Source organism: Vanderwaltozyma polyspora, genomic scaffold, assembly GCF_000150035.1.
Source record: "Vanderwaltozyma polyspora DSM 70294 KpolScaffold1028 genomic scaffold, whole genome shotgun sequence".
Taxonomy (NCBI): Eukaryota; Fungi; Ascomycota; class Saccharomycetes; order Saccharomycetales; family Saccharomycetaceae; genus Vanderwaltozyma; species Vanderwaltozyma polyspora.
This window is the reverse complement of record NW_001834687.1, coordinates 156795-174381: the sequence shown is the minus strand read 5'-3', so window position 1 is coordinate 174381 and position 17587 is coordinate 156795. Positions and strand designations below refer to the sequence as shown.

Genomic DNA, 17587 nt, shown 5'->3' with positions numbered 1-17587 from the left:
CAACTTACAAGAAAGACAATACAAAGACGAATTTATTAGTGGGAATAAACGGTTAAAAACTTAGGAAATAGAGTAGCAACCCAATCAACAGTTATTAGGAACACTGTTTGATAGTTTGTTGTTTATCTATCTGCATCTTTATATATGCATGGATAAAAATCTTTGAATTTTGAGCAGAAGTAAGAGAATTGAATATAGGATTATAAACATGACAACAGAATATTCAATCCATTCCGCTGGTTCGTACATGCAAGCAATGCAGGCTATGATGCACTCAGTAGATCAATATGACATGAAAATTGGTGTTTCTGAACTCCCTGAGATAAATGGTGAAAGTGACGAACAAGTAGGTAAAACTACATTAATTAAATTGGCTCAGGATAGGAATGAGTGGGATGACATTTTTGATGATTTTAAGGATTTAAACTATGAGAAGTTTGTAAAAATGGTTGATGATGTCAAGAAATGTAATGGTGTCAATGGTGGTGATTCTAGTGGAAGTACTGTCTTCAAGAGATTAGTAAGATTGGCTAGTACCTGTTCTAGTTCTTTGTCTACAGGTACCCTATTGAAATCTGTTCTGGAAATTACATTTGCAAATGAGAAAGGTCAATTAGCGGAACAATTGCTTGATCTGGTTGGTGCAGAGAATGTCGAATTGATCTCATTTGTTTTGGAAAATAGACAATTAATAACTGCTCATTCTTTGGAAGATGTTATACAAATGACCAGAGATATCATTGATTCTTCTGAATTTGATTATTTGACTGAACAAGAAATGAAAGATCAGGTTATACAAAATGCTTATGATGCCAAAAACCAAAAGTTGGATCCTGCTAGAAGAGTAATAAAGTATCCTCATGTTTATAGGAAATACGAAGATGGTAATACTAGTAGTTTGGCTTTTTCAGGCCAAAAATTTTCTTTGCCTATCGGTACAACCAGACAATCATATCAGTCACATGAAGAATTAATTATTCCAGCAGCTGATCCTGATACTAATAAAAAAGTATTTCATACTAGATTAATGAGTATAGATAGTCTGGATCATTATTGTAGAGCTGTATTTAAGTACAAGACATTAAACAAAATTCAATCTTTAGTATTTCCAGTGGCATATAATACTAACGAAAACATGTTAATCTGTGCTCCCACAGGTGCCGGTAAAACAGATATAGCATTGTTGACTATTTTAAACATTATCAAACAATTTTCTCAAGTAAATGAACATAATGAACTTGATATCCAATATGATGATTTTAAAGTCATTTATGTTGCTCCACTGAAAGCATTGGCTGCAGAAATTGTTGAGAAATTTAGTGAAAAGCTAGCTATTTTTGATATCCAAGTAAGAGAATTGACTGGTGATATGCAATTGACAAGAGCAGAAATTCAAACAACCCAAGTTATTGTAACTACGCCAGAAAAATGGGATGTTGTTACACGTAAAGCAAATGGTGACAATGATTTAGTTTCTAAAGTTAAATTATTGATTATTGATGAAGTTCATTTGTTACATGAAGACAGAGGTTCTGTCATCGAAACATTAGTGGCACGTACATTGAGACAAGTTGAAAGCTCTCAGTCTATGATCCGTATTGTAGGTTTATCAGCAACATTACCAAATTTTATGGATGTTGCTGATTTTTTAGGTGTCAACCGTCAAGTCGGTATGTTTTATTTTGATCAATCTTTCCGTCCAAAACCATTGGAACAACAGTTGTTGGGTTGTAGAGGTAATGCAGGAAGTAGACAATCGAGGGAAAATATAGATAGAGTTTCTTATGATAAATTAATCGAGATGATTCAGAGAGGTTATCAAGTCATGGTATTTGTTCATGCAAGAAAAGAGACTGTTAACAGTGCAAGAACCTATATTAGAATAGCAGAACAAAACAGTGAAATCACAGAATTTGCTCCTGATGCAGATATGAAGAATAAATATTCAAAAGAATTGGCTAAAAATAGAGATAAAGATTTAAGGGAACTTTTTCAATTTGGTTTTGGTATTCACCATGCTGGTATGGCACGTACAGATCGTAATTTAACTGAAAAAATGTTCAAAGATGGTGCAATTAAAGTTTTATGTTGTACTGCAACACTAGCTTGGGGTGTGAACTTACCTGCTGATTGTGTTATTATCAAAGGTACCCAAGTATATGATTCAAAAAAGGGTGGATTCATAGATCTAGGGATATCTGATGTTATTCAAATTTTTGGTCGTGCAGGTAGACCAGGTTTTGGCTCTGAACATGGTACAGGTATATTATGTACTTCAAATGATAGATTGGACCATTATGTCTCATTGCTGACTCAACAACATCCAATCGAATCAAAATTAGGGTCCAAATTGGTAGACAACCTGAATGCAGAAATTTCCTTGGGTACAGTTACCAATGTAGAGGAAGCTGTTCAATGGTTAGGTTACACTTACTTATACGTGAGAATGAGAAAGAATCCATTTACTTATGCAATTGACTGGGAGGAGCTTGCTTCCGACCCTCAACTATATGACAGAAGAAGAAAAATGGTAGTTACTGCAGCTCGAAGGCTACACTCACTACAAATGATAGTATTTGATGAAATTTCAATGCACTTCATTCCGAAAGATTTAGGTAGAGTCGCATCCGATTTTTATTTATTGAATGAATCTGTTGAAATATTTAATCAGATGTGTAATCCAAGGGCAACGGAAGCAGATGTTCTTTCTATGATTAGTATGAGTAGTGAATTTGATGGTATTAAATTTAGAGAAGAAGAAGCAGTTGAATTGACAAGGTTATCTGAATCGGCTGTTGAGTGTCAAATTGGTGGAGCATTAGATACCGCCCAAGGTAAGGCAAACGTTCTATTACAAGCATATATTTCTCAAAGTAAAATTTTTGATTCAGCGTTGAATTCGGATTCTAATTACGTTGCTCAAAATGCTACAAGAATTTGTAGAGCTCTATTTTTAATTGGTATCAATAGAAGATGGGGTAATTTTGCTAAAGTTATGTTGGATGTTTGTAAATCCATTGAGAAACGATTGTGGGCATTTGATCATCCATTATGTCAATTTGACCTTCCTGACCCTATCATCCGTCAAATTCGAGACAGAAATCCTTCAATGGATCATTTAATGGACCTCGAACCTGAAGAAATTGGTGAACTTGTCCATAACAGAGGTATTGGTAATAAACTTTTTAATTTAATAAGCAAATTTCCAAGTATTTCTATATCGGCAGAAATATTTCCTATAACCACTAATGTGATGAGAATTCATGTTAACTTAATTCCAGATTTCAAGTGGGATTTCAGGGTACATGGTGATGTACAATTTTTCTGGGTCTTGGTGGAAGAATCAGATAAATCTCAAGTTCTACATTTTGAGAAATATATTCTGAGGAAAGCTCAATTAAATACTGTTCATGAAATGGATTTCATGATTCCATTGTCTGATCCATTACCACCTCAAGTTGTGGTAAAGGTCGTTTCAGATACTTGGATAGGTTGTGAATCGACATTCCCAATTTCATTCCAACATCTAATTAGACCTTATAATGAAACTCTTCAAACCAAATTGTTAAGATTGAAACCACTACCAACTTCTGCATTAAACAATCCTTTGGTGCAATCAATTTATCCATTTAAATATTTCAACCCAATGCAAACTATGACTTTCCATACTTTGTATAATACAAATGATAACGTTTTTGTTGGTTCACCAACTGGTTCTGGTAAAACAGTAGTAGCTGAGTTGGCTATATGGCATGCCTTTAGAGATTTTCCAGGTAAGAAGATTGTATATATTGCACCTATGAAAGCTTTGGTTAGAGAAAGAGTTGATGATTGGAGAAAAAGAATTACACCGGTAACTGGAGATCGAGTTGTTGAATTGACAGGTGATTCTTTACCAGATCCAAAGGATGTTCGTGATGCCACTATTGTCATTACAACTCCAGAAAAATTTGATGGTATTTCTCGTAATTGGCAGACACGTAAGTTTGTTCAAAATATATCATTAGTTATAATGGATGAAATTCATTTATTGGCAAGTGATCGTGGTCCTATTTTAGAAATGATTGTAAGTCGTATGAACTATATTGCGTCACAAACTAGTAATCCTATTAGATTACTTGGTATGTCTACTGCAGTTTCTAATGCATATGATATGGCCAGTTGGTTGGGTGTTAAAAGCAATGGTTTATTCAATTTCCCATCAAGTGTCCGTCCAGTCCCACTGAATATGTATATTGATGGTTTCCCTGATAATTTGGCATATTGTCCTTTAATGAAGACAATGAACAAACCAGCCTTTATGGCTATTAAACAGCATTCTCCAGTGAAGCCTGCATTGATTTTTGTTTCTTCTCGTAGACAAACTAGATTAACTGCATTAGATCTAATTCATCTGTGTGGTATGGAAGATAATCCAAGGAGATTTTTAAAAATTGATGATGATGGTGAATTACAGTATTATATTTCACAAATTACAGATGATACGTTGAAGTTATCGATTCAATTCGGTATTGGTTTACATCATGCTGGTTTAGTTGAGAAGGATCGTGATATTTCACATCAATTATTTCAAAAGGGAAAGTTACAAATTTTGGTAGCCACATCCACTTTAGCCTGGGGTGTTAACTTACCAGCACATTTAGTAGTTATAAAAGGTACTCAATTTTATGATAAGAAAGTTCTAGGATACGTTGATATGGATTTAACTGATATTTTACAAATGATGGGTAGAGCTGGTAGACCTGCTTATGATACAACAGGTACAGCTATCGTCTACACTCGTGAAAATAAGAAGATGTTTTACAAGCATTTCTTGAATGTTGGGTTCCCTGTAGAATCGTCATTACACAAGGTTTTAGAAGATCATTTAGGTGCTGAAATCAATTCCGGTACTGTTTGTAACAAACAAGACGCTATTGACTTCTTAAGATGGACCTTTTTCTTCCGTAGAGCTCATCATAACCCAACATATTATGGCATACTTGAAGATACAAGTGCAGCTGGAGTGCATAAGCATATCAGTGAACTGATTGATAAAAGTATAGAAGAATTGGTTTCTTCTCGATGTGTAGAGGTCTATGGCGAGGATATTGAAGCTACTCCATTCTTGAGTATTGCGTCCTATTATTATATTTCTCACAAGACTATAAGAACTTTATTGGCTCAAATTAAGGATAATGCCAGATTTATTGATGTCTTGAAATGGTTATCATTGGCAGAGGAATACAATGAATTGCCAGTTAGAGGTGGTGAAACTATTATGAATGAAGAAATGTCTGCACAGTTAAGATATCCTGCGGAAACTATTTTCACTGGAGAATATGAATTACCAATTTTTGATACTCATGTTAAAGCATTTTTATTATTACAAGCACATTTAAGTCGTGTTAATCTACCTATCGCAGATTATATTCAGGACACAGTTTCTGTGCTTGATCAATCTTTACGTATTTTGCAGGCGTTTGTTGATGTTGCTAGTGAATTAGGTTATTTCAATACAGTATTGACTATAATTAAAGCAATGCAGTGTATTAAACAAGGTTATTGGTACGAAGATGATCCAGCAAGTGCATTACCTGGTTGTGAATTAAAAAGATTTAATGATATTGAATTTTTAGAGAGTGGTCACCCACTAGATGCCAAATCACAAAGTTCTAAAGTAAACCTAAACGGAATAGCTAGGATGGGATTCAAGAAACTTCAGAACTTAGCAATTCAAAATGATTTGTCTTATGCAGATTTGAAAAATGATGATGAAGTTTCTGAAGAGGTTCTTGCAGAAAGAATTCAGCGTAAGTTTATTAGCGTTTGTCAAAGATTACCAGCACTTGATGATGTTAAAGTTGAGAAACAAGAAGATAATACTAAAGTAGTTATAACTTCAAAACATCATTCTAAGCAAAATAATCGTGAGTTTGAAGTTTATTGTGATAAGTTCCCAAAAATGCAAAAAGAATCTTGGTTCTGTATTGGTTATAAAAATAATGAACTTTACATGATTAAGAGATGCCATCCACAACAGGATAAAGATAAGACAGTTAACATTACCTGTGAGTTCATTGTTACGGAAGAGCTGAGAGGGAAAGATATGGATTTCCTACTGATCAACGATGCTTTATCACTTGAATATCATATTAATCATCAACTTCTAAAGTAATTTGATATACAACTGATTATAGAATTTGTTTCTTAAATAAAAATAAAGTAAAGTAACGTTAAAAATATATAAGTATACTTGATACAAATGTGTACATAAAAGGGTGAGGATTTAAACAATGTTATTATGAAAAGAGCATGGAGATAATCATATTATGATTAGATGCATCTATTTCTTCTTCTTACCAAAAAGACCAAACTTCTTCTTCTTCTTCTTTTCACCAACATCAGCAGTAGAAGTCTTTGGTTGATAAACAGCTTGTTCACCATACATTTGGGAGTTACCACCATCATATGGGTTAACACCACCAAAATTTGGGAAATCTGGTCTTACTCTAAAACCATATTGTTGAGTTTCAAGTTGCTGAGCCCAACTTGGATCACCCGATATAGCATATTCAAAAGATCTGATTGTATCTAAAGGTCTTTCATCTCTAGCCCTGGTTGGATTAGAGATATCTGGTTGATTAATAGGTTGTCCAAATATATCTTGAAGCACTTCATTCTCATTAGTATAATAAGAATGTCTATTGGCATTTTCTTCAAAAGTACCAGCCATCTGCTCAAAAGGCTGAGCCTCTTGAACAGCTTCCAAAATAGGATCAGCAACTGATGCCGTCCTCACCTTCAACCTATCAGCATCTTCCTTAGATAACTTAACGTCCAACTTCTCATTATCCCCATTACTGTGAGATGATTTCTTCCTGAAGTGTACCATCTCTCTCTTTTATTCTCTTTGTTCAACGTATAATCAATAACGACCGTTCCTATAACTCCACCTGCTCTTAAGACAACTTAGTAACAACACAACTCCAAAATGAACCTAAAATATACCTTCAACTTCTTTCTAACCCATCTTTTATATACAAATCTCATGTATTTATTTATTTATTCTTGGATCAACAAAAGTATTGTTTCATTCTCATTGCATCAATCACCTGGAGAAACAATTTTTGTTGTGAAAAGGCTCGTCTCAAATGTTGCAAGAAAGTTGCTAAAAACAGAAGTGTCAGTAAATTGTTGGTGTCAGTAAATCTGTAAATATTGCTGTCACCTGTCACAGTTTTAAGAATTATGTAGATCATTCATTGATTCATCGATTCGTTATATGCAATTTGATTCTGTGAATTGGTTTGATATGCTTACAAATTTGTATTTGGAATTAAATTTTAATCTTTATAAGAAAAGGGCAAATATACAGAAGTACAGTATATATGTGGTAATATATTATATAAAATGATTATAATGACACATTTGAAGGTGACGAATTACAGAATTGTTTTAGGTTGTTTGTTGAGATTACATTATTTTCTCCTTTTTTTTACTCTTTTTTTATCATATTTTTTGGGTTTTGTAGTTTTCTTTTCTTTTCTATGTTTATGATTTTTGAATTATCATTGTTGTTGTTGTTGTTGTTGTTGTTGTTGTTGATATTATTATTCTTTTGTTGGGATTCTTATCTTTCGTAATCTTAAGCTTCATTTATAGAATTGACCAATACTTCGATGATAGTTGAAGTGGCATCGGCGACTTCTTGTTCTTGCATGTCAGCAGTGACCGATATTTTTAAGCTTGGAACAATTGGTAATGTTTCATGTTGTAAAACGATGGTATTACGGGTGATCAAAATATTGTGGTCTTGTAAAACCTTATCGACGATACTTTGAAGGAATCTTTCTTCATCTTCGTATTCGTCAAAGAACATTGTAGTCGTGCTACGTTTCTGTAGAATTACTAGGTTTTCGAATAGTTTTCAGCAGTGTAATTGAACTTACGAGAACGAACTTGCTTAGATAACTTCAAATGTAAAACTGGAGACATATCACTGGAGGTGATTTCCACTAATTCTGAAAGACGTGAGTCGTTGACAAATTGAGAATGTAATACTTGAGATAACGATTGTAATTTTGATACAGCAGTAGAGTCCTTTGTCATTATTTCTAGTGTCTTTGATACGGCTCTTGGGGAATATGGTGGTAATGAGGCAGAGAAACAGTAAGCGTTGGAACCAATATGTTGGTGGCGACACATGACATTGTCACCCAAGGTGAACCCACCAGAGGCACCAAATGCTACAGCCATCGAACCAACAGTAATATCAATAGAGGATGCACGATCCATGCCGTACAATTCAGCAAGACCACGACCAGTCTTACCCAATACACCTAAGGAAAAAGTTTCATCTACAAACAAACGGAACTTGTATTTATTTTTCAATCTAGTCAATTCAGGTAAAGGAGCAATATCACCAGTGTTATGGAACAAACCTTCAGTGACGATGAATTTACGAGGAATTGCAGGTAATTTTTCTAAACGTTCAGATTCGGAGATTTCACGTAACAATGAGTCCAAAGCAGCCATATCATTATGCTTGAAATAGTAAACAGTAGATCTACTCAATTGTAAAGCGTTTTGGACTGCCAAAGAGACTTCATCATCAGCTACAATGACATCACCACGCTTGGTGAATGCTGGAACTACAGATGGAGCAACACAAAAATCTTGACCGTACAATACAGCACCTTCAGTACCAAAAAATTTAGCTAAATCATATTCACAGTTTAAATGGGCATCTTGGTTACCGTAGAACCCAGCAGGGCCACAAGCACCGACACCGTAATTACGAATAGTACGTTCTACTTCGTCGACTACTTCTTTTTTGGTAGATAATTGTAAGAAACTATTTGAAGCCATATTCAAAACATTTGAATACTGTTCGGCACCATTGTTTCTGCTTAAAGCAACATGGGTGTCACCAGGATGGGTTGGGGCATGTAATACGGGAACTTTTGATAATCTCCACATACGTTCGTCGAAGATTGAAGAATCATCGACAATAGATTCCGGTTCCCATTCCTCGATTAAAGCGTCTATTTCAGAAGGAGATAAGTTATTCAATTTATAATTTGAAGTTTGCAAAGTTTTTTTCGATTGTGGTTTTGATAAATAGTAGAACACACCGTATAGAATCAATAATATTTCTATAGCTGTTCTATATGGATCATCCTGATGAGATTTTTTGATGTATGACAAAACATAGTTACCACCAGGGACATAATTACGGATAGTGTACATAGCATATGAGTAACCAGCTACTATGAATGGTGGGATAGGAATTGCCTGCGGCACTTGAGGGATGTGTGCCATGGTTGGTTGTGTGAGAGTGGGTGAGTGAGTGAGTGAGTGAGTGAGTGAGTGTTTTGTATATTCTTTTTTTCTTTTTATTCTTTTTTGATTTTGAGATGCCAAAAAAAAAACACAACTATCTGTACCAAAAACTCAGCTTGCTCTAGATCGAAGTACTAAGACCAATGGCTGAACCAGCAGATCTGGAAGGCCAACAACTCAAATACAAATTACCACTTCAGTATCTCCTTTTATATATGTATATATAATTTTAAGTTCATGGATGAGAAGAAAAGAGATATCCTGCTTTTCGAGTTCAGATCGTTGTGCACGAACGCTGATTTTCGAAATGAGTAAGCCGTTGTGCGTGTGGAGTGACATCACGTGACTGCGCTGAGCAAAGCAAGATCTGGGAGGTTCCTAGCAGTGCGTATGTGATGGACAGACAAGGAAGCTCTTGTTACAAGACGACGATTGATCTATCTATATCTTGGTGAGCAGTGCAAGCAGAGTATCCATTTGCACCGACCGGTTCGAATCTCTATCCCAACGTCAACAAGCAACAAGCAACAAGCAACAAGCAACAAGCAACAGCAAAGGCAACGGCAACGGCAACACCAACTTTATCCAGAGACGTATGGCCAACAGGTGTACCGACATAAGAGAAGGGAAGAGAAGAATAGGAACATCTAGTGGAAGGGATGGAAGACTGAATGTACATTGGAATTGTCATTAACTAGTTATTATTTATTATTTATTATTTATTATTTATTCTTATTTACTTTGAAGGAGTATGAACCTGTTGCAATGTATATGGACATGGTCAATGCGCTAGCAGACGTCAGTCCAACATTAGCAACTGCAGAAGGACCAGGAATTGGATAAAGAAAGGAAGCAAGAGAGAGGTCTATCTGGTTAAGAGAATCGACAAGTTGTTAGTGCGAGTGTGTATCACGATCAACGTGGTTCGTGTCATGCTATCTGGTTGCACCGTTCACTGTTTGTTTCACTTGACCTCTTGCAACCAACGATGAAGAGGTGTCACAACAGTATATTAAACCAGGCTGTTCGACACCTGTCGCACTCTCCATTGGCAACGACTGAGTATCAATTGCCATCGAATATATATATATATATATGTGTGTGTGTGTGTGTGTGTGTCCATCGGTTGGTATAATTCTTGTGCAATTAAGAGACACATCACATCGTAACTACTGTAACTGGATCCATATATATACAGATATATAAACAGAGAGATACATAGATGTATATAGTTCACATGTGATGTTGATGTGCAATAGTGGGGTATGAATGATACTCTTCAATAGTAGAGTCAGAGTGTCTCCAAGTTGATAATGTAGAAATCCAATCAATATAACTAGCATCACGTGACATCTCTTGACAAACGTATTCTCCTGAACGAGGAAACAAACTTCTACATCACCCACCACCATCGTTATCACCACCACCAACCAACCAACTATATACATACACACTTACACACATTATCAAGCAACAGAGATTGGTCTAAACAGAAAACGCATGATTAGTTGCTAACTAACAACTGGCAAGGAAGGTTCCCATGGCTTGTTGCATAGATAAGGTGATCTTATCTGCTCAAATCATCGCAAACGTTTGGTTTCTCTCCCTATCTAATATTGATCCCACCAAGCTCTCTCTTACGTTCTCCCCCATATCCACCAACCCAACACACCTTAATTAATCTATTTCTGGTCAACTCTACAAGTTGAGGAGCTTACCTCAACTTTTAAGGTCCAAGGGAAAAATGAGCAACCGTATTTCTGTCTACTCTAGTCCACTTTTAGTCTAGTCCACTTTAGGTCTAGTCTACTTTAGTCTCTTTTCACATCACTTGCTTAGTTGGTATCCATTCTAGAATAAAATCGTATAAAAAGGGTCTTTTCATTCAATATTTTAAAGAATATACTTGTACTTTATACATTTTAACTTGAATAACTGGTAGTGGTTTTTTTTGCTATTGGATACTCACACTAGCAATAACATCAATAACATCAACTATATAATATGAAATTGTCTATAGTCTATGGTATACTGTTGTACACCATAGCAGCACAAGCAGCTTTTATTCCAGACCAAATTAACTTCTTCAACGGTATTCATGACAAATTGTACGTAAAGAAGTTTATCTCAAAGGCCATCACTTCATTGGGTTTGGACGTATCCATCACAGATATCCCTAGCCATGTTTTAGACTACTGGTATAATATCCCAAAGGCGGACTTATTGAATATACAGTTCACCTCCTCTCCAAAGGGTAACATCATCTCAAAGGATGTAGAGAACTGGGATGATTCTTTGATGAATTACTATGACAATGAATTGTACCAATTGCGTGTTAATAAGGTGAAGGACCCTCAAGTCTTGGGAATTGACCCAGATGTAAAGCAATATTCAGGGTATTTGGACGTTAAGAACAAAGATAAGCATTTCTTCTATTGGTTTTTTGAAAGTAGAAACGATCCTGCTAATGACCCAGTTATCTTATGGTTGAACGGTGGTCCAGGCTGTTCCTCAATGACAGGTTTGTTCTTCGAATTGGGCTCCTCTTCTATCGACAAAGGTTTGAAACCAGTTCACAACCCTTTCTCCTGGAACTCTAACGCTTCTGTCATCTTCTTGGATCAACCTGTCAACGTAGGTTTTTCATATTCTGATAAACCTGTCTCTGACACAGTTGCTGCCGGTAAAGATGTCTATGCCTTCCTGGACTTATTCTTCAGACAATTCCCTCAATACAAGAACAATGGCCAAACTTTCCATATCGCTGGTGAATCCTACGCTGGTCACTACATCCCTGTATTTGCTGAGGAAATCCTAAAATACTCTCCTTCTGAAAGATCCTTCAATTTATCCTCTGTCATGATCGGTAACGGTTTGACCGATCCTCTAAATCAATACGCATTCTACGAACCAATGGCCTGCGGTAAAGGTGGTGCCCCACCTGTTTTGAACCAACAAGAATGTGCCAACATGCATCAATCATTGGACCGTTGTCTATCGTTGATCAACTCCTGCTACGAAAGCGAATCCGTTTGGTCTTGTGTTCCAGCATCCATCTACTGTAACAATGCTCAATTGGGACCTTACCAACGTACTGGTAAGAACGTTTACGACATAAGAAAAGACTGTGAAGGCGGTAACTTGTGCTATCCTCAATTGCAGTACATTGACGATTTCCTAAACCTAAAGAAGGTTCAATCAGCATTGGGCGCAGAAGTAGACAAATTCCAATCCTGTAACTTCGACATCAACAAGAACTTCCTATTCAATGGTGACTGGATGAAACCATACCAAAAGTCTGTCACTAAACTATTGAACAAAGGTCTACCAGTCTTGATCTACGCCGGTGACAAGGATTTCATCTGTAACTGGTTAGGTAACGAAAATTGGACTAATCAATTGAAATGGCAATTCTCAACCCAATACAAGAACAGTCCAACTAAAGACTGGAGTTCTGAAAGTGGGAAAGCAGTGGGAACTAAAAAGTCATTCAAGAACTTCACTTTCTTAAGAATCTTCGACGGTGGGCATATGGTCCCTTACGATCAACCTGAAAACTCTTTACAAATGTTAAACAGTTGGATTCATGGCAACTACAGATTATAGCCAAAACAAAACAAAAGAAAACGAAACAAGACAAAAGAATAAATACCATTACTACATCATCACATCCAACCGTATGTACACTTTTATACCAATACAGTCTTTTATATATATAATCTAATGCTATCCATAACTTATGCTTCCCTTCCCTTATATACATAACCAACATGCAAAGGCCTTGATATCTACCCGTTTAACAATTGTTCAAACAAACGAAATAGAGACCATCACCTTCTAAGAATTCGATCGACATTACTGTATATATAAGAAAGAAAGGTATTGTAAAGAACATATCTATATATTTGTATTTGAATAAGTTTTATACCTTGCTTGGTTTGTTTGTTTTCGATCTCTTCAGGTTTGATAAAGTGTATCTAGCTTAAATTAGTTAATAATATGTCCAGTAAGAATAAGAATCAGGTTAGTGAAAAATCTCAACAACAACAGCAACAGCAACAGAAAAAAGTTGTAACTACAGAGAGAAGAGTACCACAAGTTTGGACCTTATTGAAGTACATTTTCATTTCATTGTGTTTGATTGCTGCTGTTGAATACTTCAAGTTTGGTACTAGAATTAATTATGAATGGTTCCATTGTACTCCTATCAAGGAGCAGGTAGGTGGTCCATCTAGTTCTGTAATTAAAATGTGGGCAGTTGGTGGACCAAGTTGTGATAAAAGAGGTGAGTTCAAGACTCTGTTCAAGAGAATCAGTAGAGATTACGATCCAAATGATGAACCAGTAGCATATTGTTTTGTTGAAAACAAAAATATTCCTTCTGTTCATTATCCTATTGAAAACGGTAATAAAGGTGAGCCAGGTTACGTTGCTTATGTAGGTTACATGTCTGATTATGATTTGATTGAAGCTGAATGTGGTGAAAACCAAATATTCCATGTCTAAGGGACAGAATGCCATTCACAATCATTATCAATATACCCACCCAATGGTAATAAATCATAGATCACTGGCCACCTCTTCCAATTTTATTTTATTTTGTTCTGTTAAATATATATTTACATATATCTAATTATGTTTAATTTGTATAGAGAAAATAATGGATATTTGCATAAACTTTGAAACTATCTGATTCAGAACTATCGATGGTCATCATTACACTCGAATTGCTTAATCTTTCTTAACCTATGGATACTTTAACCTTTAAGCTGCTTGTAATTCTTCGCGAATAATTATTTTGACTTTACAATATAATATATATAAAACATTAAAGCTTCTGTAAGTGAATAAAAGAACTGTTGTTAATCATTGAAAAGGTTTGGTGAATACTGTCAGGAGGTAGGCAATCACAACAAGCAATGGAATCCCTAATAGAGAAGGCAAACCGTGGTGGTTACGTTTTAACAGCAGATAATAGACAACATTGGAAATACGATTGGTTTACACCTCTAAAGAAGAATGAAGTTTCACAAGAAAGAGTTAACATGGATCCAAATTCAATGGAAAATGAGGAATCTAAGTATCCTTTCAAGTACAAGACATGGCTGAAGGCAGATGTTTCTGATTTCCACGATAATAAAGAGGAATTAGATGTATTGGATTTATCTAAATATGATAGAACTAAAAAATTAGTGGTAACAAATGGTGTAAGTGTTACGGAAGATGATCAATCCAGTTTAACAATGGCTGATATTAGGGGAGCTGTTGGTGGTAGTGAGTCTATTCCAGGTTTATCCAAGACTGATGCGGTTACTGAACAACCAGCCGTCACCATTGATGCTTCAGTTACTGAAACCAACACACCAGCTCCAACTGAAGAGCTACAGGAACTAAAGGAAACTCCTGTCGAAGAGCAAGAAGAACCAAAGGATGTCTCAATGGACAATGAAGAATCTAACGATGTATCTGCCAATAATGATCAAGATTCCAATAACGTCTCCACAACAAATGATCAAGAACCAAAAGCTGATGTTGATGAGGATGTCAGTATGACCGATGCTTAAACTTTAAATAAGATTTATATTTATATTGCAATTATCAACTCTGTATTATTATTAATTTGATTACATTTATTATTTGAAACCATATTATATTGAAAGCAATTGTTCGTTGAATGTCTTGTTATACTTTTCTAGTGATGTATAAAATGGATGCGTCTACTATTTTACCAGTAGATGTAGCTTAGTGTATATATAAATGTATATATGTATATGTGGAATTGTCTATTTAATAGTCAGCACAGTTGTACAGACCGATATCCACAGCTGCCTTGACGTCTTCTGCGTTCTTCTTGTTCTCAGCACGAACCCTTTCTAGTTCCTGAAGATATCCATCTTCAACACCCGTGACATAGTTACCAGTAAAGACACCAACTTCAAATTTGTCAATTGTCTCTGTCTTACAACAATCGATCAAATCCTCCAAAGATTGGTAGAAAACTTGATCACATTTGATTGCCTCTGCAACTTCTGTATCGGTTTTTTGATATGCAATTAGGTTCTTAGTGTCAGTTAAATCAATACCATAAATGTGGTTATAACGGATGGCTGGAGCGGCTGATGCAAAGTAAACTTTTAAAGCCCCAGATTCTCTTGCCATTGTGACGATTTCCTTGGATGTAGTACCTCTAACGATAGAATCGTCTACAATTAAGACATTTTTGCCTTTGAATTCTGATTCCATTGGATTCAACTTACGTCTAACAGATGAAATACGTTCTCTTTGGTTTGGCATAATGAAAGTTCTTCCAACATAGGTATTTTTGACAAACCCTTCTCTATATGGTTTGTTTAACGTGATAGCACATTGCAATGCACAGGTTCTAGCTGTGTCAGGAACCGGGATAACAACGTCAATTTCATTAGGGTCTAATTTTTCAACGATATTTTCTGCTAACTTCTTACCCATCTGTAATCTTGTATGGTAAACAGAAATTCCATCAAGGACACTATCCTGTCTAGCAAAGTATACATATTCGAATAAATCTGGACGGTAAGAATTGATTGGTACAACTTGTTTAAATTCAGGTTCCTCTTTATCACAATTTTTTGGAATAATAACTGCCTCACCAGGCTTTAAATCACGGAATTTAGTGAAATTATGTGCTTTTAAGACAACACTTTCAGAAGCTAACATATAATCCTTGGTACCATCAGAATTCTCTCTTTCACCGAATAATAATGGTCTAATACCATTTGGATCTCTAAAACCAAATAGGGCAAAACCTGCCAACATACCGACACAAGCATAACCACCACGACATAGTCGATACATACCTTCTAAAGCATGGAACACATCCTCATTGTTAACTCTATACTTATTATGTTTCTCTAATTCAGAAGCAAAAATGTTCAACAGCAGTTCAGAATCACTATCGGTATTGATGTGTCTATGAACATCTTCATCAAGATAACGTTTCAGACTCAAAGTATTAACTAAATTACCGTTATGAGCCAACGATATACCATATGGACTATTAACATAAAAAGGTTGAGCTTCAGAATTAGCAGATGAACCAGCAGTTGGGTAACGTAAATGAGCAATACCCATAGCACCAGCTAGACCAGTTAACCTTCGTTCAGTGAAAACATCACGAGCCATACCATTACCTTTACATTGGTAAAATCTACCACCTGGACCACAGGTTGTGATACCAGCAGCATCTTGACCACGATGTTGTAAGAAAAGACAGCCATCACTTAATTCAGGAGCAACCACTTTAGTCTGATCACCTAATGCAATACCTAATACACCACACATCTTATTTCAAACTAAAACCGAATATAACACAATATAACCGAGTGAAAGCTCTTTATCAACAACAAACTTGACCCAATATGTCTTCCTAACCTTTCAAACTCACCAATATCTGATTAATCTCTAAGTCAAAATCAATCTGATCTAGTGAAAAGTCTTAAACCTGCTGATGTATATATCTATATCTATATATAACATAGAATAAGAGAGGAACTAACACCTTAACATTTTTGAAACAAATGAAACTACTATTCAAGTATATATAAAAAAAACTATTAAACTATTACTTACATTAAACATTACTTTAATAATTAACATTTCAATCATATCATCATCTTCATTAACATCACCATTATCAACTCGTCCTTTACCTTAAATTAACCTAATTTAATATCAAATTTTAACTCTTTCAGTAATTAAAATGATCAAGATACCAACAAGAGTCAGATTTGTTCTGATTTTAAAAGCCCTTCTCTTCCTAATTGATCAATGATGACTAGAACCAAGTTATTCTATGAAAACTTGTTAAATTAGGAGTGGACCGAGTACAATCAATTTCATTTCATTTCATTAAATCATTCTTTTGATGATGACCGGATAATTCAACTTAATTGATCTAACTTCATTGTTATTAATGAGTTCATTGATTGATGAAAGTTCTTGTCTTATAAAGAGAGACAACAGGACTTCAACTATCTGTAAATGGTTGATTGGTTTCCAGATAGTTAATTAGTTCACTTCAAACTCTATTTCATCGATTGATTAATTGATTGATTGATCTGTGTTTCGAATCTGTAAGTTAATGCTGACGGTAGTGGTAATGTAAGTTCGATTCTTCTGGACAAGGGTCAAACTTCATGCCAATTGAGTCGTTTTCTTGCAATTTCCCAATGATTTTTATGATGGTAATAAATAGTTCGTAGTTATTGCTATTTCTTGATTTCAT

General features: G+C 35.3%; 6 protein-coding genes and 1 further gene across 6 annotated transcripts, besides 2 other annotated features; 4 read left to right on the top strand and 3 right to left on the bottom strand.

Annotated features, from left to right (window-relative positions):
• Positions 1-208: 208 nt before the first annotated feature.
• On the top strand, positions 209-6157 carry SLH1 (RNA helicase; the record flags this gene model as incomplete). The annotated part of the gene is made up of 1 exon (XM_001646607.1): positions 209-6157. One exon carries the CDS (start codon positions 209-211, stop codon positions 6155-6157), a length of 5949 nt encoding a protein of 1982 aa, XP_001646657.1.
• Positions 6158-6325: 168 nt separating this feature from the next.
• Positions 6326-6874, bottom strand: Kpol_1028p74 (DUF2406 domain-containing protein; the record flags this gene model as incomplete). Its single annotated transcript, XM_001646606.1, has 1 exon — positions 6326-6874. One exon carries the CDS (start codon positions 6872-6874, stop codon positions 6326-6328), a length of 549 nt encoding a protein of 182 aa, XP_001646656.1.
• A 753-nt stretch (positions 6875-7627) lies between these two features.
• Positions 7628-7891: a sequence feature (similar to hypothetical protein; correction of possible frameshift sequencing error~similar to Saccharomyces cerevisiae LCB1 (YMR296C)).
• Positions 7628-9303, bottom strand: Kpol_1028p73 (the record flags this gene model as incomplete).
• Positions 7894-9303: a sequence feature (similar to hypothetical protein; correction of possible frameshift sequencing error~similar to Saccharomyces cerevisiae LCB1 (YMR296C)).
• Positions 9304-11328: 2025 nt separating this feature from the next.
• PRC1 (carboxypeptidase C PRC1) lies at positions 11329-12930 on the top strand (the record flags this gene model as incomplete). The annotated part of the gene is made up of 1 exon (XM_001646605.1): positions 11329-12930. One exon carries the CDS (start codon positions 11329-11331, stop codon positions 12928-12930), a length of 1602 nt encoding a protein of 533 aa, XP_001646655.1.
• Positions 12931-13323: 393 nt separating this feature from the next.
• Positions 13324-13830, top strand: LIP1 (sphingosine N-acyltransferase subunit LIP1; the record flags this gene model as incomplete). Its single annotated transcript, XM_001646604.1, has 1 exon — positions 13324-13830. One exon carries the CDS (start codon positions 13324-13326, stop codon positions 13828-13830), a length of 507 nt encoding a protein of 168 aa, XP_001646654.1.
• A 413-nt stretch (positions 13831-14243) lies between these two features.
• On the top strand, positions 14244-14888 carry RTT102 (Rtt102p; the record flags this gene model as incomplete). The annotated part of the gene is made up of 1 exon (XM_001646603.1): positions 14244-14888. One exon carries the CDS (start codon positions 14244-14246, stop codon positions 14886-14888), a length of 645 nt encoding a protein of 214 aa, XP_001646653.1.
• A 223-nt stretch (positions 14889-15111) lies between these two features.
• Positions 15112-16644, bottom strand: ADE4 (amidophosphoribosyltransferase; the record flags this gene model as incomplete). The annotated part of the gene is made up of 1 exon (XM_001646602.1): positions 15112-16644. The coding sequence occupies one exon, from the start codon at positions 16642-16644 to the stop codon at positions 15112-15114; it is 1533 nt and encodes a 510-aa protein (XP_001646652.1).
• Between the last annotated feature and the right edge of the window lie 943 nt (positions 16645-17587).